The sequence below is a fragment of the Poecilia formosa genome, unplaced genomic scaffold (genome assembly GCF_000485575.1).
Source record: "Poecilia formosa unplaced genomic scaffold, Poecilia_formosa-5.1.2 Scaffold300, whole genome shotgun sequence".
Classification (NCBI taxonomy): domain Eukaryota; kingdom Metazoa; phylum Chordata; class Actinopteri; order Cyprinodontiformes; family Poeciliidae; genus Poecilia; species Poecilia formosa.
In genome coordinates, this window is record NW_006800239.1 from 404523 (window position 1) to 427685 (window position 23163).

Below are 23163 nucleotides of genomic sequence, written 5' to 3' on the forward strand. Positions count from 1 at the left end.
GTCAAACAGAGTTTTTGAGTAAAGTCCCAGAGGGTTAGAGCCCCAGTTAAACATCATTTAACTGAAGTCCTAAAAGGGGTGCAGGTTTTAATGTTTTTATCTTTAGTTTTTATCCATTTATTAATTTCTTTCTCACCGTTTACATTTTAATGATGTAAAGCCCCCTGGAAAATGTTCCAGTTAAACAACGTTTAACTAAAGTCCTACGGGGTTTAGAGTCCCAGTTGACGGCGTTTCAAATAAAAACCTACAGGTTGGAGTCCTTGTCAAACAGTGTTTTTGAGTAAAGTCCCAGAGGGTTAGAGCCCCAGTTAAACATCATTTAACTGAAGTCCTAAAAGGGGTGCAGGTTTTAATGTTTTTATCTATTTATTAATTTCTTTCTCACTGTTTACATTTTAATGATGTAAAGCCCCCTGGAAAATGTTCCAGTTAAACAACGTTTAACTAAAGTCCTACGGGGTTTAGAGTCCCAGTTGACGGCGTTTCAAAGAAAAACCAACAGGTTGGAGTCCTTGTCAAACAGTGTTTTTGAGTAAAGTCCCAGAGGGTTAGAGCCCCAGTTAAACAACATTTAACTGAAGTCCTAAAAGGGGTGCAGGTTTTAATGTTTTTATCTTTTTAATCTTTTTCAAAATCTCTCTCTTTCTCACTGTTTATTCAATGTCACATGCTGTTTTTATTTTAATTATATAAAGCACCTTGAAATGCCTTGCTGCTAAAATGTGCTATACAAATAAAATTTGATTGATTGATTTAAAAATGACTTACTCGTAATTTTTTAATTTATTTTTGTAGAACTCCTCCATCTCTTTCATGCTGTATAAAAAAGCAAAAACATTTTCGATATTAAACAATAATTTCTATGATTCAGTTATGCAGACTAAAACATTGTGTTTTTTCTTGTATATATTTTTGTCCAGAAAACAAAAGATTGAGTTTTTCCTTCCCTCAATTAAACACACTCATGCATAAAAAAACTTTAAAGCAGAATCGGACAGACAGACTGCTTACTATCTCAGCATATTGCATGTGCCCCTTATGATATTTCAAGTTGTGAAAAGTATGATAAATACTACTACTGCTGCTGTATGGGGCAATGCATTAATCTGGACATGATCCCTGTAAACACAGTAAGTGATGAAAATTTAAGACAACAACATATAACATAATTTCTCAGAAATCAACTTTCTTCTTGGAACGGGTTTCAGTAAAACCCGTTTCAGTAAAAATGTACATAAAGACTCTTACCTGGCATGTCTCTTCATCATATTATTGAGTTCTGAAACATTTTCAATAAAAATGTGTAAACATATGAGGCAAAACAGTACAGTTTTATAAGGTGTTCAACCTAAAAATGTGCAAAAGAAGAGATAGCTAATTTTTATCACGTTTTTCAAAGGCAGTCCCATAGTAAGCAAAAAAAAACAACAACAACAAAAAAAAACTTTTCTAAAAGAGCTGCACATGATGATTGAAAGGGTTTGGTTTTCTCTTTCAAGAGGATAGCTGTATGGATGAATAGATGAATGGAGAAAGGTCGCAAGTATAAAGAAATATGGTTTTAGCTAAAAGTGCAATAATAAATTGGCCTGGTGATAAATAGGCCCCAATATCCTTAATTTTGTAAGATTGTTGAACGGCCAACACTTACATGTGAAGCCCATCGTATCCATCAATCTTACCTACATCAGCAAAGATCTAAAAATCAAGTAATGCCCTCTTTTGCTCTGCCAGTCTGTTTAACTGACAGACTAGCCCACCAGTTCATGTCTGCACATTTGTAGTTAATAACCACCATACTGTTGCCAACAGAGTAACTTTCTTGCTATATTTAGACCAAAAAAAAAAAAAAAAAAATCTATTGGCCAAAATCGGAATTAGCAGGAGATGCACCTTGTTCAAGTGACTGTAGTTCTTCGTCTTTCTGCTTCAGAGATAACCTATGGAAGGAGTTGGAAAATACAGAAATTATGTGATGATAGGGTTAATCCGATGCCGATAGGCTGACGGCAGACGACAAGGCGATTGGATGATTTAGGTGAGGCTGAAAAGCCAATGCTTCATGTCCAAATAATTACCTAAAAAAATCAGCTTGTTTCTCTATGTATATTGCAATGAGTTCAAAACTCAGGGTTGTTCCTGAACAATTTATCTCCATCTGAGGGAGAAACATTGTTGAAACTTGAACACAATGAGGGAGTTCAGGAGAACAATAATTGCACAGCACTTTGAGCTGCCTTTAATATAAAGGTTGCTTTGTAAATAAAATTGATTGATTGAAACATACATCAAAACTGTTTTTAACAGGTGAAGCAGGCTTCAACTGAGGAACGTTGTTTTAAGCCATGTCCTACCAGTTCTGATAAACACATGCCACATGTGCATGTGTGTAATTTTGACCCTGTATGGAATAGAGAAGGTTCAGGGTTGTTCACCACAAAAAAATTACAGTTCATAAAAACCATTAAAGCATATAACTAATATGATTTTTTTTTTGTCCACGCACAATGGATGCAATGTATGACATTTAGATTGTGTTGTATGAAACAGTATAAACATAGCTGTTACACTTTTTAATAGAATATTTCTTCACACAGATTTATTTTTCTGTCAGTGTAAAATTTATGACTTTAATGAATAAAAGTATAAAAAATGCATACCTTGTTCTTTCAAGTTCTTCATTCATTTCATCCATCCTGTAAAAATACACATTTATTTTAAAAAATAGAATAGAAAGGTATTTATTTAGTAAATAAAATGTATGCTGAATTGAAACAGTGGTGAGGGCTGCACAAGTTTGCAGTCTGTTGTCCTGCACGTGTGTTTTCTCACCAAATATTCTGCAATCTTCAGCCTCTCAAGTCTCTGTGGTGACGCCTTAGCTACTCTTCTTCAAGTAGCATTGCTTTATTTGTCATATGATCCTGATTCGGCTGAGCTTTACCAGTCAGATTTCAGAATTCTTCCGTATATAAACTGAAACCATATAAACTGCATTTGTCTTTTGTGTGTTTACTTACACAAAAGACACATGCATGTTATTTCACACTGTCTGACGTGAAATCAGAATAAACCTTTTGGCCAATTAGGCTTACCATTTTTTGTTCTATTTACTAAATGCCATAAAAATGAGAGACAATTTCTTAGGACAATTTGCATTACTTTCTAAAAAGTCAACGTTTAAACACACCAAGAGTACTATTCTTTAAAACAATTAGAAAAAAATAATCTTAACTGTATTACTCCGTTGTACTTGCATTACTTGGTTACATAATACTTTTCTTCTCAGAATCAGAATAGCTTTATTTGCCTTCTTTATTTCTGTGCACAAACGAGAAATATGACTTTGGTTCTAAAGGGCTTACATTGTGGAGAGTATTACTGCTGTTTTAGAGGAAACAAAAAACACAGCACCAAAGGTTGCTCTTTGATATAAACAAAAACCCTTTCAGTCCCTTTGAAAGGGACTCGAAGGAACTGAATTGTTTGGACAATTTCTTGTCCAAACTTCTGTCGAGCTACAACCTCATAAATTAGGGGTCCCCAAACTACGGCCCGCCTCCACATTTGGTCTGGCCCCCCGAACAATACCATAGAGCATTCAGATATTTTTTCATAAACAGTATTTTCCGGACAACAAGCCGCTTATATGTGGATTTTTCTTCAACCACCAGGGGGCTCTTTACCATGAAGTGAATCATTGGAAGTCAAAATTGGAAAAAAGAAGAAAGTGCCCATTAAAACGGAATTAGATTTTAACAGGGAATTGAAATTTGAGAATGTTGTTCATCAGTTAAATAGCATTTAAGGGAAAAAGATGATTTTTGTTTTTTTTAAAACACCTTTCTTCCCCATTCTGATGTTCGGTTTGAACTGCAGCAGACCATCTTGGCCACGTCTACATCCCTAAATACATCAAATTGCTGCCATGTGATTGCCTATTTCAACATTTGAGTTAATGAGCAGTTGGACAGGTGTACCTAATAAAGTGGCCGGTGAGTGTATACTTCAATATACGAAAAGTGGCAATCATTTGAATATTTTGCAATATATTTCAATGTATTACATGAATAATATGTTGTATATGTATCATCAATACATAATTTAATGTATTTTCAACATATAATACACCAGAAAACGTTTTATCCATCCATCCATCCATCCATCCATCCATCCATTTTCTTACATCCTTATCCCATTGGGATTGGGAAGGGTGCTGGTACCCATCTCCAACTGTCAATGGGCGAGAGGCGGGATACACCCTGGACAGGTTGCCTGTCCATCGCAGTATATTAGAATATATTCCAATATATTTCCAGTAATATATAAGTAAATATATTTTCCTTTCCTAAGGGTTACAAGATATAAAAGAAGGGGTACATTTTAAGAGATTCTGGTGTCTGATGAACTGAAATCTGATATAAAAAAATGGATTCTCAAAGAAACTTGTGAAGGGTATTTTCAGTAATACTTTACCTTTTTGATCCAGATGAATGAGTCGTTCCAGTCCTCAAATGTTGTTCATCACCCACATTTATTATCTTCTGCTGGGCTTCCTGCTGAACCGCTTGCTGGCGTAGGAAATCCTCCCGCTGGCGTAGGAAATCCTCCCGCTGGCGTAATAAATCCTCCCGCTGGCGTGATAAATCTTCCCGCTGGCGTGATAAATCCTCCCGCTGGCGTGATACATCTTCATGTTGCCGCATGACCTCCTGTTGGCTTTTGAGGAGTGCCTCATGGATCTTTCCAAAAGTCCTACGTGTTTAAAATTTGCGGTGGAAAACAGAATTCAGATTGTCAGAGGAAACATTTCTCTGAAATTATATGAATTGATAAAGTATTTCTGTATGAATCTGTTAATTCTAAAATCAGAACAGGTTCAGGCTACTATAGCTCCATATATGCATATTATAGTGAAGGTTTCAGTTTCTGGCAATAACTTACTCCGGGTTAAATGGAGAGTGACTATTAAAGTCACAGTCATTATTTTTTGACCTGTTGCTCCCAAAGGACGCACTGCTATACCCAGATGAAGAACAGTCTGATCCTTGATGGCTCCTAAACATGAAAACATATTATTGACATCCATTTTGTTTTCTTATATGAAATGTTCATTTTTTTTTTTAACCAGTTAAAACAAAATGAGATCCAGACCTCTTTCACAAGGGAGACAGATTAAAACAATCACAAAACAAACACTAAAAATAAATAAAGTACAAACAATTTGACAATTAAATGTGGAACTAATTATTACAGAAAATATAAAATCAGGAATAGTTGAAAATTTAAAACATTGGAACTAATTATTACAGAAAATATAAAATCAGGAATAGTTGAAAATTTAAAACATTGGGTTAGTTTAAAGGACTTCCTCCTTCAGTTCTCGGTTTCAGTTCTCCAAAGAAAAGAGCATCAATAAGTAGGAACCAAGTCAATGAGAACCAGGAATGTACCAATTTATCAGCAACCGATATCGACCAGCCTATTTATATGCACCGATTTAATTAATTTCAGAAGATTGGTGATTGGCAAATGCTTGCACGTGAAGCCGATCACATCTCCTGATCATATCTACCTGTCAAAGGTCTACATCCACTGGATGTCAGTCAGAATGGAGGACCAAAACTGGCATAATAAGAAATAAAAGCATAAATATATATTTAGCTTTTCCTTATCCTTACCAGGGGCGCCGTATAGGGGGGAAAGTGATGACAATTCTAAGGACCCTTGACCACAGAAGGCCATCCACTATATATATATATAATTTTTTTTTTTACAGAAATAGAAAAAAAGATCAATTACTGTTAGTTTTTTTTTATTGTTTTTAGCAGTAAAAATTAAATATTACCCCTCCCAGACCAAAAAGCGCACATCCATATTTACACTGAACACTCTCCGTATCTGCATTAAATGGTTCGTTCCTGCGTAGCGCGTTTTCAGCAGCAGTCAGTAGAAGACAAGAACGACTTGACTTTATTTTTCTGCCTAGAAAAATAATAGTCAAGTTTAAAAAAATAGAGAGATAAGAGAGAGAAAAAGACAAAAGTGCCAATTTGTAACACAGTTTTTCTCCAAGAGAGGTGAGTTGACTGTCTGAGATTATCAACCATTTAGCATTGTTAGCTTAGTTACAGACTACTGTTTGCCTCCATAGCATTTAATGAATTAAGGAAAAGAAATACTAAGATGTTTATATATTTAACTTGCTCCGATACCAGCATAAAGCCTCTTCCTTCCCCTGTCCCAGTGAAAAAGGTGAACAACACTGTATCCAATGACAACCTAGTTAGCATCATTCCAGGGAATCCATAGGGATTTCTCTGTGTCTTTGCTCTTTTTACAATTATACAACAAAAACACTATATTTGTTGCTGACAGAAATTCAAACAATCTTTATAAAAATATAATAAAAACAGCCTCCTGTCTGGACTGCAGCCAGTCCAAACTGTTTTACCTTAGCTTGCATTTAAATTACAGATATCTGTTGTGACGTCCCTCCTGACCCGTCTCCTAAGTGAAATTAAAGCTGCAGTATGCAACTTTTATAAAAAAAATATTTTTGTACATATTTGTTCGAACTGTCATTGTATGAGATAATTAATTTGTGAAAAAAATATTTCCTCTGCCTTCTCCCAGTGCTAGAAACAACCAATCAGAGGCAGGAGGTGGGTTTTTAGTGCTGTCAATCACAATCTCATGTGACTGCTCATTCTCCCTCCCCCTTGCTCTGTGCTGAGCTGTAGCTAGCATCGTGCAGAACTTCACCCCTGACCTGTCGCGCCGGGCTGTTCTGCTGCTGCAACCAGATTCTGCATCGCATTCTGGTTTTGGTGCCGATTCAGGTTCTGGTTGTTCCCTATGAATAAAGATGGTTTAGTGATTTTAATGTTGAGCTCTGACAACACTAACATCCTGGACAATTTGAGATGCTGATCTGACCTCCGACTGCTGTAGTTCATATTAGTTGGAGTCGTTGCAGCTTTTCTCCTCGACCCCTTCTCCAGGCTGCTCAGTTCACCACAGCTGACACACAGGTTCTACCTTCATCTGAGGAAGAGACATTACATTATTATCTAAATGTTTATTATAATCAATATGAACATTGGCACTGCGTTAATATCAGCAGATGCTTTGATTGGTTCTTCTCTGCTTCATATTAGTTAAATGTTGTCAGAGGCAAAACAAGCTGCTCCACCTCTACTAATAGCCACTAGATGGAGCCATTCAGCTGAACTTAAGATCAACCTCAGAAATTAAAATAATGCAAATTTTAAAAATAATTTATCATAAGTTTTGTTCAATAAACAGATTGAACCTGAACAAAGTTAACCAATGTTTAAAAATGTTTTTTAAATAAATTTTAAGATTGTCTAACACTGACTCAAATGAATCTAGAATGGTATCTGAAGACATAAACAAAAAGATATATTCACAGAATTACAATTTACCAAACTACTTGATGAGTCTGATGGCATTTGACTAAATGTAATATTTATTGCTTGTTTCATAACTGATGACTCAATGATATTTTTATTATGTAAAGAACTTTGAACTGCCTTGTTGCTTCCTTGTACAGATAAACGGGATTTGACTTAAAATTATTTTATATTTAAACTATTTGTGAAAAAACAGAGTAGTGGCGTTTTTATGCAATTTTTACAGAACAAATATTTAAAATAATCAAAGTGTACATTAAGGAACAGCACAACAAAAACAAAATACTTAAGGAGGGACTTAGAAAGGTGGCATGACCTTCCCTTATCATTTATGGGGCGTATAAGTTTAATTAAAATGAACATTTTTCCACGGCTTTTATATCCCCTCCAAATGTTACCTCTTTGGCTGTCCAAAAAAAGTCACTACGGATATAGAGAGAGCATTCTCCAGATTCATTTGGCATGGCAAGAGACCACGACAGAAAATCAAAGCTTTACAGCTTCCTGTTGACAAAGGTGGCTTGGCTTTGCCAAACATCTACTATTACAATTGGACTTGCCATGCTCGCCATCTGTGTTACAGGTTCATCTCAACTCGAACTCTTGTCTTGATTCGTGGGCCTCTCCGCCTGCTTCTTTGTGGAGCCTCACCACCGGGGATATGAAGAAGCTATCAAGAGATATTAAACATAATCCAATCATTTATAAAACAATTAGAGCGTGGCAGAGAATTTGGAACCACGCAGAAGGTGGGCCTTGCTCCTCACTCCTGACACCTCTCATAAGAAACCAGGATTTTGTCCCAGGCCTTAAGCCCAACATTTTTGACCTGTGGCATAGCAGAGGAGTGAGAGTGATTGGAGATCTGTTTACAGAGAATGTGCTCATGACATTTCAACAATTACAGTTAAAATTTGGTATTCCTAAAGAACACTTTTTTGGTTTTCTTCAAATTCGCCATTTCATTAGTTCTATAAGGCTCTCTCATTCTGGCTTGGTCACACACAACAAGATTGAAAAGTTCCTTGTCGACCGGAAAAAACTTAGGCATTTTATTTCCGCTTTCAGTTTTGTTCAGTTTTGATAGAAAATTAGTTATGTTACGTTTGGAGTTTGCAAATTGTGAATAAAAAAATTTTAAACTTGAAGTTGAACATGTGTTCAAGTTCACAATGTTTATGATTGAGTTTAATGAGTAAAAGAATTTTAGCAGCACAGAAAAACAGACCCAGTCACTCCATACTTTCTGGATATGTCACAACTAAATAATAAGTGTGAAATAATTTATATTTTGTTTTGTTTTTGTGTACAATACGTAAAAAGTAGAACCTCTAACAACCAGGCCTTCCACCAGTAACTCTAGGTACAACACTTGTATTTCTCTCAAAGAACTGGTGCTTGTTACATCTTTGTTTGTTCCCCTGCAGCGTGAGCATGGGTAGAGGTCTCCTAAATTAATTCAAGCAAGTACTGTTTTTTTTTTTTTTTTTTTTTTACAAGTTGAATGAACACTTTGGGAACAGCCTGACTGATCTTGTTCAATTATCTGGAACAAAGAGGAAAACTTAAAAAATAAAAAAAACCCCTCACAATTTAACATACTGCCAGTACTTTAGAAAAGATAAATGACGTGGTTACGTCTCTTTCAACCCAGTTATTGAAGAGATTACTTTTTTAATCTAAACATCACAGTTATTCTAAAGAAGATATAATTGTTAGGTTAAAAAAAATAATAAAAAGCTATAACTTCCAAGCTAAAATCGTCCTGATTAAATCTGGATGATTTGATTACAGTATCCGTGTTATAATAGTTGTAAAGTATGCCGTGGCGTAATCGGTTCTAACCATCTGAATTTATGAAGTGGCTCGCGCCAATGAATTCATTGATTTTATTTTCAGAGATCGTTAAAATGATCTGCAGTCATATTTTTAAATGAAATTCAGAAAATAAATCAGCTGCTTTTGTTTTTTCAGGTCGGCCCTGATGCTGCCTTTTGCGTTCGTTCTTTTGTGCCTACCTGAACTGGTACCATTTTGTTTTCCAAAAAATGAAAACTGGGTCAAAATATATCTGCTGAAATAGGCTGCCAAATACTGATTTAATAGGCAAACGAATAAAAACCGAATATTTTACCTTCAAATGAAGCTCATTCGGTAAAAACGTATCTGCGTCACAACCAAGAAGAAGCGAAAGTTGAACAGAATCAGGAAACTCTCAGAACAGGTGCGCTTCTTTTTCTTCTTTAGGTTTTAACGGAAGCTTGCATCCATTAATGTTGCACTACTGCCATCTATTGGATCCTAATATCTATACCTCAAATTCTCATAATGATCCCAGTATTTTTAAAAAAAATGAAAAATCTTCTTTTTCCCCTCAATACTATTTAACTGATCAACCAATTTCTCAAATTTAAATTCCCTATAAAACCTAATTCCGTTTTTAATAATCTTCTTTGATTTGCATATTTTCTACAACTAATAAAAACACGTTCCATCGTTTCTACAGTATCACACCAACTACATAAATCAGTAAGATGTTTCCCCATCTTAAAAAGAGTTCCATTTAGAAAACTGTGCCCAGTTCTTATTCTATTTATAATTATCTTCTCCCTCCTGTTTATTTCTCTGATCCTTACTACATCAACTGTATTTTGTATCCTATATAATTGTCGTCCATTTATTTCATTATCCTACCTAATTTTCCATATCTTCTTGCTTTCTCTCCAAACTATACTTTTGCCATTTAGATAACTTTACTGGTATATCAATATCTTCTTTTTTAATTGCCTCCGTAGCCAACCTATCTGTTCTTTCATTATCCAAAATACCTACATGAGCAGGAGTCCAAAATAATATTAGATTTTTATTTTGTTCACAGTTTTGATGAACAGCCATAATCTCATATAATATATTTTGATGATTATTTGTACCAGGCATGTGCAGACGGGGGGTTTGAGCACCTGCCCCTTTTGCTCCTTGCTCCCAAGTGCCCTTTCGGTCAATTATTATTATTATTATTATTATTATTATTATTATTATTATCATTTTCTAAGCCCTCTGTCACATAACATGTACTAAATTTATTTTATTTTATTTATTTATTTATTTTTTTTTGTATTTTTCAAGAAAAACAATATAATAAGCCCTCCGGTCACCTTGTTACCTTTGACCTTTTGCCCGTGACACATGACGTAGTCGCTTCTCGCACAGTGCCCAAGTAAAAAAAAAAAGTATGCTTTAGTATACTAAATTTTAACATACTTTAGCATACTTTGATTGATGTACTTAAACTGTACTATTTTAGAACAACTTTTTATGTGCTTAGTATACTTTAGTAGTATTTAAATAGTATTAAATTACAATTTTTAATATACTTTAGTATACTCAACATACTTTTTTGGAACAACTTAAAGTTGTACTTAGTATACTTTTTTCATGTAGTATTCAAGAGAAATATTCCATATTGAGTGTACTAATTCTATCATAGAATTATATTAAAAATATAGTTTTAATATATTTTAATATACTACTAATATATTAGTAATGTATTTAAATTACACTTAATTTTTATTTTTGATTTACTGCTATTGCTAATAAAGTATAATCTTAATTACTCATAAGTCTTTATTCATATTTTGCACATGACATGCATAACTACACTACAGTACTTACACTGTTTTACGCTAAAATTACATGGAAAGATTAATTGCACAAGATGCCCAAGGTAATTCAAATATTTTGTTTTACTACCAACATTTTAGAATTGTCCAATTTTACTCACAACTTTAAGAACTTTACATAAATTATCAGTTTACACATCTAAAGTGAACACATGAACATGAAAACTTAAGTGTGACAATAAAACATGAAAGTGAGGATCAACGACAGAACATCCCCGTTCACTGCACCTTACAGAAACCTACAAAAAACAATAGAGCAATTAAACAGAGAAAACATTCATATTTTAAAGAAGACAGAAAAATGGCAAATAAAAAAATAATACAATTTTAAGACGTTTTGTACTCGCTGTGTATGTGACATCATCAGAACTGATGATGATTGGGACCAGATGCCTGGGGTGGAAAAACATTTCCGGGCGTCTTCTTGACCTGTTTATGTTAGAAGTAGAAAAAAATTGTCAGCAATGTCATAGAATCAGTTGATGTTGGCAATAACTATGAAGCTGTTTTAAGTGTGGACTTAAAGAGACAAACTACCTTAAAATCTTTCCATCCATGATCTGAACACACTGATCCCTGCAGGGTGGTGAGGGGGGCTGGTGGTGCCCATCTCCAGTAGCCATCAGATGAGAGGCAGGGTTCACCCTGGACAGGTCACCAGGCCATCACAGGGCCCTGAAAGCCAATAACAAATAAAATCTATGAAAAAGTAATGTTAGATTAACAAGGAAAAAAATTCTCCCGTCCATCACCCGTCCAAAACCTATCATGTCCATAATGGATATCTTCTAATTTCCTTTGCTGCATAATGTACATTGCATTTATTCTGGCGTTAGGTAAATGTATCTTGAAGGTGAATAGCACATAAATAAAAGTCCAACAAGGATATTCATTTAGAATTAAAAATAACTCACCCTGAATTAGCAAGATAGATATAATGTATGTAATAAAAGTGTGTCATTAATGAAGGGGAAAAAACTCAATCCAGACTTTAAGTAATATTATGTTGTGCTATGGACTGAAAAACATATTGGTTTAAACACAAGAGTAAATAATTGGTAGTTTGGTTTAATATAGTGTTCTGAACATAATTCATTATATTTTGCTTTTGTCAATTCAAAGATGCCACGTAAAGAAAGATGTCAGAAACAAAAAAGAAGCAGCCAAAGTGGATTGTTGACCAACTGGGTCAGAACGAGTACCGCAGGTAAGAACAACAACAACAACAAAAAAAAAATAGGTTCTTACTATGATCAACATGCAGTTTTTGGTAGTGGACAATTTATTTAATATTACAAGGCAGCTGTTATGTTAAGATGTACTGAATCTAGCTGTATATCTCACAATTTGTAATTTATCATTGTTTATTAAACTCTGAAAGCTGTGTGACTTTAATATTCTGTCCTAAAATGCGGTTAGATGAGCCCTTTTTTTTTTTGAGCATCTGCCCCCTTAGTGGTCTCTGCATGGCCCTGATTTGTACATCCCTTTTAAATACTCAACCATGCAGATAATGAATCACTACAAACTATTATATTAGTATCCTCTACCCATTCTAAAGCTAATAAAATAGCATACAATTCTACTGCATATATACTCCAATAATTAGATGTTCTTTTTGAAATAGTAATCTTTAATTCAGGAATCACTACTGCTATACTGGTTGCTTCATTTTTACGGTCTTTCAAACCATCAGTATAAATGTGCAAATAATCATTATATTTATTCTGTGTTTGATTATAAAATTCTTGGCAAATATCTATTATATTTCTTAATATTTGATAGTGATCTGTCTACATTAATATATTTCCATGTCAATGTAGGTCTCAAAAGCCACAATACTGTTGGACTAAATTCTTCAGAATATACATTAAATATTTTTGCTCTGTCATCCCCAACCCACCCAAAACTATTAATTTGTACCTTTCTCTTTCCCAACAATTTTCTAATACTTTCTTAACTGCATGATCTTCATTATGTCCTTTTAAATTTATCCAATAATTAGCCAATATCTGTTGTCTTCTGATGCATAATGATTCTACTTGTAAAGCACATATTGGAGTTGATTTAACTGCTCCTAAGCAAATTCTCAATGCCCTTGCTTGAATAACACCACTTTTTTTTTAACCTAATTTTAGCCGCTGAACCGTACACCATACTCCCATTATCTATTTTTGATAGAATTAGTGACACATAAATATTTTTAAGTGATTGAAAACTTGCACCCCATGTCAACCCTGCTAAACACCTCATAATGTTAAGAACCTTTTTACTGTTCTCCATAATATGTTGAACAGGTGTTCTGCTTATTTGTGTTACCCATAAATCCGCCCTACCTGGTCGTAATGCGCCTGCGCACATCGATGCTACATCACATACTGCTTACTTAGCAGATTTCTTATAAATATGTCCTACCTGTGGAAGTTTCGTTTCATGCGTTTTATTTCATTGAACATTACGGTAAGCTTTATTTAATGTATTTTACTCCTGGCTTTCAATAAGCTGCTGTTTTACTTCATGTTTTTAGTTTACATGACAGGTATCTTGCAAACATATTTATAAATGACTTTAGTTTGCCGTCTGCAATATCACTACTATAAAGTAATTGATTGGCGGTTAATCAGGACAAAATACATTGTTTTGTAGGCTATTTTGTCCCTATACTTTAAAATAGTTTAATGACACTCTTCTTTTTAATTAAACCTTGCTAAATAGATGTTGGTAGCAATACATGTAGGATTGAAGCTGTAATAGGGATGTAATATTAGTGTATATTAAGCATATTCTGTCATTTCAGGTGTACAGTGACCTGCACAATGCGGACACGTGCTCTGCATTTGATAAAGTCTGACATACATGCTCAAAAGATTTGCAGTGAACTGTATTTGTAGATGTCTGTGTTTAATTTAATTCAGATCGAAACTTGTTCCCCGTCTGATACTGTTTTATTAAAATATTTTTAAAAAGGTAGGATATTCTAATAAAAGGATTAGAGCATAGATCTATAGCTTTTAATTTTAAATAGGTAGGATTTTCAGATGAAGGAAGTGGTATTCTTGTGGTTTTGTCATGCAAATTGTTTCCAATGTTATGCTAAGCATAACTCTTAAGCTTCCACTTCAGCCCCGTTACTCAAATAATGTTTTCAAATGATATTTAACATTAACACAACCTGCTATAGTTTTTGGTTTGTAAACATGACGGTAGCAGTTTTGGACGCGTAGCACCGACAGATGGACATAGCTATCTATCCGTGCTGCGGTAGGAAAATCTGACACAGAATCGAGCCTTCTTTGGCAAGCTGTTTTAACATAAATTCCGTTTTGTCTGACTATCCGTAATTACGTTCTAGATATCTAAAAATGCTTTTTGTGACAACCCCCTCCTGTCCAGTAGGTGTCTCTAGTCCACTAAGTGCAGGAAGATGGGCTGTTAATTGAACACACCGGCAGCTGATAAATGCAGACATCTAGTCAGTCACCGGCCTGCTTGATTACCCTCCGGACCAGGCTGGAACGAGCAGCATTGGTCTACACTTCTCTCTGACTGGCTGTGCAGTTCTCCCAGAGCATATTTTTTAGATAAAATAAATTGTTGCTATAGATCCGCTTGTCTGTCTAACATTTTTGCCATCGCCTCTGAGCTGGGCGTGACAATTTTGACTAGACAATGCTACATTTTCACTATCCGGCATGGTAATTTGAGATACCTGCATTTACATTCTGACTAAGAATACTAATTTAATTTATTTAAATGCTAACTAAGCACATGTAATCACTCATGGATGTATCTACACCACGGGTGCCCAAAGTCGGTCCTCGAGGGCCGGCATTCTGCATGTTTTAGTTCTCTCTCTGGTGGAAATAACAACCATTTCAGTATGTCAGAGTTCTTTGTAGGCCTCTAATGAGCCATCATTTGATTCAGGTGTGTTAAACCAGGGTGAAAACTAAAACACGCAGGATGCCGGCCCTTGAGGACCAACTTTGGGCACCCCTGATCTACACGATACTACCTGGAGATTTTCTTCAGCCACAACGGAAGCTTTCTGGGATTTAATAAAAATAAATGTACTATTTTGAATTGTACATTTTGCAGAGCCGTTACAGCATTGTTTTTCTTACTGATTTTAATATTCTTCATCGAATTTTACAAGATCTTCCTGTCTTTTAGCAGGAGCAACCTGTAGCTCTGAGCTTTCAAAAATCTCAGTGGCACAGTAGGAGGGGCGGGACAATCAACCTTATGGCTGATGTGAATTCCAACTGTACCTGCTATTGCTTGTTTAAGTAATCACTAAAAATGAACACTAAAGGCGTACTGCAGTTTTTAAAGATTTTTAGCACATTTTGCATATATTTATGAACATATATATGAAGTTATCATTAACTTTATAACTTTTTAAATCTTACTATAGAAAAAGATATTAAATCAATATCTATTCATTCTCGCTTGTGTTTTTAATACTGGGTTACATTTATGTCATATTATAATGGTATTCCCTCATCATAAACATACCTGTAATGTGGCCTGATTCTTCCATGCATGTTTGAAAAATCATTTAATGTCCATGGCAACAATTCAGGTGTGCAAAGGGTGTTGTTGCACATAGAACCACCTTCGAGGTGCAGCTCTTACTTGGAGCTGCTGTCTCCAAGCTTCTGAGCTTCCACTTCACATGTATCACTCAGCTCTATAAGACTATCCAGAATCAATTCCAGTAGGTGTTTTGTTTCAGCAAAACACCTGTTGGAACTGCGCATCTGCTGAGCTTGCTCTGCAACAAAATAAAGTTGAAATATTTTAAATATTTTTTGATTTCTGCTGTCATTCTCTGTTCTCCGTGTGCCAAATCGATAGCTGTGAACTAAAAGCCTCTCTTCTGTGGGAGAGAGGCTTTTAGGTTAGAATATGTAGGTTGATTCTACTGCATTATGTAATATTAGCACGTTAATATTGTTAGATTGATTGATGCTTCTAATAATATTAGATGACAGTAAACGTGTCAATCAATGTTCGTTGAGATTCAGTACAGTTTGCTGAAGTCCAGTTATCTTCTCCCTGCTCTAATATAGATCTGTTCAAAAAAAACAAACATAAAAACAAGGATGGATCAACCTGAATTTTCCTGCTGAATTTACTAAACATTTCTAAAACACTGGTTAACATTTGCACTCTTTATGATCACCTATAGGTTATTTTAAAGTAAAAATGATATATTTAATTTAGTTCTTGACGAGGATTGGGATGAGTGCCATCCATTTATTCAACTCTTCAAAATGATCAATAGTTATAGTTATAATGATAAATAGTTATAATAATAAATAGTTGTGATACCATCCATCAAATCATATATTCTCTCACTAAATGAGTAGTGATAGAATAAGTGCTGATATGTTGGATTGAGGACATAGATAACTTTCTTAATTCACAAATGTATAAATCAAAGATTACTTTTCCCCCCACTGAATCACCATTGCTTATTCATAGGAATGTGCTTTGGTAGTTTAATGTATCCCTTGGGGGTTATTCAGCTGTATGAATTTAATATTTAAATCAAATTTCTGTAATGTAAAATCTGGCCCATTAAAGTCACCAACTGCTAACCAATATTAAAGCTATATTTCAGTTGTAACCTCAGCCTTTTGCTCTTATCAGGTCTTTTGCTGAGCTATGAACACTTCATAATTTTTCCATACTTTACCTCTCCCAATTATTTATGTGGCTGATAATTAAAAAGATCTATGGATTGATAGTGACATATATTTGTAATCAATTGTAAGCCTAGTTTATGTAAACATTTCATTCTATAATTCTGTTTAAAATCAGGCCTACATCTATCTCAATTTCCTTGTCTTGTTCAACCTGAATGCATCAGCCAGAAGACATTCATATTAATCAAAATGTTGCTTCATGGAGGGTTAGACTTCCAGTCAGTCCTGCCCTTTGAGATTATATATAAATATCTACCTGAAACAGTTCCTGCCTCTGAGTTACTGATTCTTTTCCACAACAAAACCTGCAGGACCTGTTCCAGCAATGGGGGAATCTTACATCATAAGTATAGATTTTGGAACCACATACAGTGGATATGCCTTCAGTTTGACATCCAGAGAAGAAGAAGTAGACCCCCATGTGAAGTTTTGGGGTGAAGAAGTTGGACTAGAAACCCCAAAGACTCCAACCTGCATCCTGTTTGATGAACATCAACAGTTTGTCAGCTTTGGATACAAAGCCAGACAGACTTATTTAAAGAACTCAGGCAGAGATTCCAGAGCAAAGTTCTTCTTTGATTGCTTTAAGATGTCGCTATACCCTCCTGACTACCAGTAGTTCATTTTTGTCCTCTGTAGAGGACATTTCTAAACTTGAATATCTCCCACCCCCTACATTCTACTGAATTAATTCATTTTGGTATCTGGAGAGGACATTTAGGGCTTTTCAATGATACCACATCTGAAGGGGTGGGACTTTTGTACGTACCTTTTTCTAATTCATAAAAATTGCATTCATCAGTAAGAACACATTTTATAGGTAGAGACAAAGTAAGTGCATAAAACAGTTTGTGAAGAAACAACAAATAGACATTTGAACTTATAGCTCACAAAAAGATGGAAACAAACAAGGGGTATGTTTAACTATAGATAAATTGGAAGAATAAAAAAAATTGGAAGAATTTACTTGTGTTGAAACTTTGACATGAATTAAAATGAATGCAATTATCAAATATCCACAGATAGTTACCACAGACCTGACAATTAAAGCAGCCAATGGGAGAGAAATGAAGGCTCTGAAGGTTTTTGCAGAAGCTTTTAGATTCCTGAAATAAGACGCACTGAAAACCATTCAGCAAAACACTGAAGGAATGAAGTTCACAGCCTCTGACTTCACTTGGGTTCTGACTGTTCCTGCCATCTGGGATCATTCAGCCAAACAGTTCATGAGAGAAGCTGCAACCAGGTAACCCACAGACTGTTAGACACCACAGTGGTAACATCTGCTTATTGTTACACAACATACTTATTTTTTTTATTTCTTGCAGGCAGGAATTGTGACAGCTCTAAACAATCTGGTGTTTGCTCTGGAACCAGAAGCAGCTTCAGTTTACTGTAAGAAACTACCATCTGAGGGTTTCATAGCAGAAAACAGAGGTGAAAGCAAACTGGACCAATCTCCAGGAACTCAATACATCATTGTTGATTGTGGAGGTTTGACATTTTCAATGGTGTTTGTTTTAAATGAATATGAGGAGTTTATTAGAATTTTATTTGAATTAAAGTGATGATGTAATTATTTGTAACAATTTATGTTTGGAAGCACCTGTTTCCAAAAAAATGTGGCAACATTTTCAGTGGTTAGAATAAATAACTTCTTCTGGTAGTTCCTTGGGTCACATTATTTGGGAAAACACATTTTACTTCCCCTAACATAGTTAGCATTAGTTAGCATTGACTATGAAACCAAACATATTCTGCTCATTTTCTACTTCTAGTACACTTGGTTCAAATGTAATTCAGCAATATCTCATGAATTATGGGAATTAATATTTGCTGTAAGAGTACATAAAAACATTAACTAAGAGACTTCTGAATTTACTTTAAAAAGTTGTATCTACCTTTTCCACCTTCTTTCATTCTTTCATCTTACCCTCGTTGGCAGACATAATGCCATCCATCCATCCATCCATCTTCTTCCGCTTATCCGGGATCGGGTCGCGGGGGCAGCAGCTTCAGAAGGCATAATGCCACAGAAAAATAATACTTCTGCATAAACCTCAAACACATTTAGCACTTACAAATCTATCTCTACATAAACTAGAGACATGTAGAAAAATACTGCCGCATGAGTGCCACAATTCATACATACATTTGTACTGTACAACACCACAGATTGAGAAACAAACCATATGCAACTTGAATGTTAAAACAATGACCATACATTCCAACTATTACACAGTAGTAAAATATAAGCTAAATTTGTTCATATTTAAGTTCATACAAGTAGTAAGTAGATATATTTGTTTATATTTAAGTCCATATGAGTCGTTATAAGATACATTTGTTTATACTTAAGTTGCACACAAACTGTAAGATACATACTATCTGCAGGACACAACTGATGGTTAGATACACAGAAAGAAAGGTGAAAACTGAAGATAAATATAAGATATATGCAAGAGAAACAATAAAGGAGAAGAGAACACAACCATTAAGGATTATTTAGCACCTCTGAGAAGTCATGAGGTCTGTTTAGTTTATGCTTATTTTCTGTGTTTAACTGTTAGTTATAAAGTATAAGAATTTGTCCTGATATGGTACTTTGTTGTTGTTCTCTGTTGTGAGGAGTTCTCAAGGGTTGTCTAAACCAAAAAAAAAAAAAACGTTTTATAAATCTGTCATGCCAAAATCCTTGAGGGTGCTACAATATATATTTGTGTATAGGTATATACATATATATGTATATGTGCATGCAGAGATGCACAACAGACAGGAGATTTAATGTAATGCTGCTAATGTGGCTTAAGTAGCTCTTCCATTTCGTGTTTGTTGAGTTTTTAATAAGAGCCACAGAAACTTTTTTGGTCGCTGGAGTTTATGGGACCAGATTTTCAGGTCTCCGCATGGCTGCACACATTAACTCAGTGACCAAGTGGACAAAGCATTTGATGTGGTTTGATGCATAGTGTACCCAAAAAATACTAAAAATAATAAAATAATATAAAACCAGTGTGATGCATCACTATGAGGCGAGCACAAAAGCTTCTCACCAGGCTGAACTTGCATGATGAGGTTAGTGCTGGTTTGTTAACCACTGACACACCGGCCAACTGGGAGCACATACATAAACGTTACAGGGAAGACAGAGCCACATGCTGGGCAGGGTGTTGAGATGTAAACATCCCACTTAATTCTTTGTTCACAAAAATAAATTATTCTCACCGCGACCTCAAAACACACCTCTGAAAGCGGGTATGTTTATTCCTGCGGTTCACATAGAGCTGTGCAATTAGAGCAACATTGGGTTTTAAACTCTTACCTTGATGTGGAGTTCTCCAAAGAAACATAATTCCTCACAGGGGGTTCATGTAAATATTCATACAGATCAACCTGTGTCCAGTTTGAGTGAAAGGAGGCACGCGATCTGCTCTGAGGTAAACTTCATAGATCAAGAAAAGCATGGTGTACCACTGGATTTATAATACATTGGGGGAAACCCTAGTTTCAGTCATAATATTCACCATTACCTTTATGTTTTTAGATGAATATATGCTCTTTTCGGAAGTGAAAACATTATGTTGATAATCTTTATGGTTTTCCCTCAGTTTCCCTCTAAGCGCCCCAAAGTTTGAAAGAAACTAGAAAGGAAGAACTCATTAGTGTGAAATTTGTTTTTCTTCTTTTTCAGGAAGATAAATGGTTGATTTTTTTTTAACTCTCCCTCATGGTTACACATTGTCCTCTACAGTCAACATATTTAATCATGTTAGCCCCATCTGTTGGTTTTCTTGAAATATTTTTAGAGTTGCTGTAGGACAGACACTTTTCTGTCAGAGCACACAGAAGCTGTTACAAAAATGGAAGCCTTGGACATTCATGTAACAGAGTTTTGTGATCTGAGTAGGTTTGAGTGCTGGCCTTTTGACTTTTGCTGAATGTCTTGCCCCTCTCTCACAACCCACTGTCCTTTCAACTGAATGAATGAAGGCCACTAGAGCCAAAAAATATCTTTAAAAAAAGTGGTCCTAGTGTTTTTCAATTTGGATATCTTATGATTAGATGTTAAAAGAACTGTATCTATTTGTAGACCGTGGATTAGTAAATAAATCTGAATAAATGGTTGCTATTTTTATTCTATCCATCCATTGTTCATAGAATAAAACTGAAAATTAAATCAGCATTAATTAGAGAAAATCTGAGAAAAAGCTGTTCAAAGGAGTTCAGCAGTTGTTAAATTTATTTCCAAAGCTGTAAAACAGAATAAGAGTTGGGCTAAAACTTACAATTTTGCTATACATCTATAATAACCACTAATTGGCAAGCACACTGATAGCAGAGACTCATACATTTTAATATCCATGTTTTGTTGGTGACAGTTTGATTAAGAAAGTTTGATTAAGAAAGAGAATTTGAACATAAAGTATAAACAGCAGTCAGTTTTTCACAACCTCCTCTGTGTGTTTCAGGAGGAACCATTGACATCACTGTTCATGAAGTCCTTGAAGGAGGATTTCTGAAGGAGCTGCACAAAACCTCTGGGAACAATCTGGGAGGACAAACTGTGGACAGAAAATTTAAAGAGTTCCTCAGAGACATATTCTCTCCTGACGTCTGGAACGAGTATGAAGAAAAATATCCCAGTGAGGTTCAGAAAATTATGTGTGACTTCACAATTTTCAAAAGGAACGATGATTATATAGAAATCATCTGTCCACTGAATCTAATAATGATGGATCAGAAAAAAACAGGACATAGTAGAATACTTTAAACGAGTCCAAGGAGCATCTTATGATGAGGGATCAATCAAAAATATTTAAGAAGAGACTAAGATCTCTTTTTGAAGAGAGTCTGTGGAGCATCACTAACAGTCTCAGAGAAATCTTGTGCAAAATATGCAGCATTAAATACATTCTGTTAGTGGGAGGTTTTGCTGAAAGCCAGATTCTACAGAAACACATTACTGATGAGTTTATTGACAATTGCAAAGTTCTGTGTCCATTTAGGCCCCAAGAAACCATTATGAAGGGAGCTGTTGAGTTTGGAAGAAACCAAGGCACAGTGGCATCAAGAAAAAGTGGCTATACTTTCGGGATAGGTCTCTCAGAACAGTTTGATAAGTTGAAGCACAAAGAGGACAAGAAATACACAAATAAAGATGGTGTCATCTTGTGTGGTGATCTTTTTGGCAAACTGATTGAAATTGATGAGGATATTGGTTGGAATGAAGCCAGAAAGGTTGCATATCCTTTAGAAAGAGACCAAACACAAGTAATTCTTGCATTTTATCGGATAAAGAAAAAAAAATCCCATGTATGTAGATGAGGCAGGTGTGGAAAAAATTGGCTCATTTGTTATTGAGTCACTTGATACAACACTTGGAATGGACCGTTTGATTGACCTAGAAATAAAATTTGGCTTCACAGAACTGAGAGCAACAGGCACTGACAGAGAGTCAGGCTTAAAATGTACAGTCAACTTAAACTTCATGACAAATTAATTATGCTTACAGAAAAAACAAAACAAAACTGTTGAGCTTTGAAATAACTCATTGGACTAGTTTTTCTGTTTTAGTTTAACTTTGCTCCTATTTCCCAAATAAATGAAGTACACTCAAGAAACCTCTATAGAAATTAAATGAGTACAGTTCATTTTAAATTTGGTGTGGAGGGAAAATAATGTGACAAACAATAAATTACTTAGTTTGTTCTTCATTGGTTCAAAGATGGCCACTTCTGTCTTGACAGAATGTAAAAGCAATACAATAAAATGTGAACAAGGTTTTAGCATCATTCAGAGAAGTAGTACTTCTTGAATTTGTTCTGCTTTATAAATGAGCATTGTTGAGTGTCATTGACATTAAAGCAAAACGATGCAAAATACAGACTAATGTGAAGAATAAAAGGCCAGTATCCATGGAATAATGTCATAATCAATTTTATGGCATGCAAAATATTCAGAAACCATAAAAATGATTTGACACTTTATCACTGTTTGAGTCTTTGAATGAATACATCTATATGTATATAGACACACACATGCAAACAAGACTGACAAGACTTCTGTATTTCAAAAATCTCACAATGTTTTGATCCATTTTTTTATCAAGTAAAAATGAAAGCCTAAATAAGTGTAAATGGGTTTATGAAAACCACATTATGATATTTAGGTGTCACAATCCTATGGAGTTGGAGATTTGTTGCAATGTTTTTTGGTTTCATTCTTCATTTTTAGTCCTGCTCCATTGGGTTATTTCCTCTTGTTTATTGTAGTGAACTCTGGTTGAGTCATTTTCTGTAAGCTCTCCAGCTTGTCCAATAATTCTCACCT

General features: G+C 34.9%; 1 protein-coding gene and 1 pseudogene across 2 annotated transcripts in view; one reads left to right on the forward strand and one right to left on the reverse strand.

Annotated features, from left to right (window-relative positions):
* Positions 1 to 7046, reverse strand: part of LOC103152102 (uncharacterized protein PFB0145c-like) — a 16148-nt gene extending 9102 nt beyond the window's left edge. Inside the window, exons 1-8 of one of the 2 annotated variants that reach the window (XM_016660882.1) lie at positions 6943 to 7046; positions 6776 to 6859; positions 4948 to 5061; positions 4480 to 4758; positions 2664 to 2699; positions 1897 to 1943; positions 1252 to 1282; positions 772 to 819 (exon numbers count right to left, since the gene is read on the reverse strand). In XM_016660882.1, coding sequence (XP_016516368.1) covers positions 772 to 819; positions 1252 to 1282; positions 1897 to 1943; positions 2664 to 2699; positions 4480 to 4758; positions 4948 to 5061; positions 6776 to 6859; positions 6943 to 6962 — 659 coding nt within the window. In that variant the 5' untranslated portion in view covers positions 6963 to 7046. The remainder of the gene's footprint in view (positions 1 to 771; positions 820 to 1251; positions 1283 to 1896; positions 1944 to 2663; positions 2700 to 4479; positions 4759 to 4947; positions 5062 to 6775; positions 6860 to 6942) is intronic. The other variant, XM_016660883.1, reaches the window with a different exon arrangement.
* An 11109-nt stretch (positions 7047 to 18155) lies between these two features.
* Positions 18156 to 22230, forward strand: LOC103152103 (heat shock 70 kDa protein 12A-like; annotated as a pseudogene).
* The last annotated feature ends 933 nt before the right edge of the window (positions 22231 to 23163 follow it).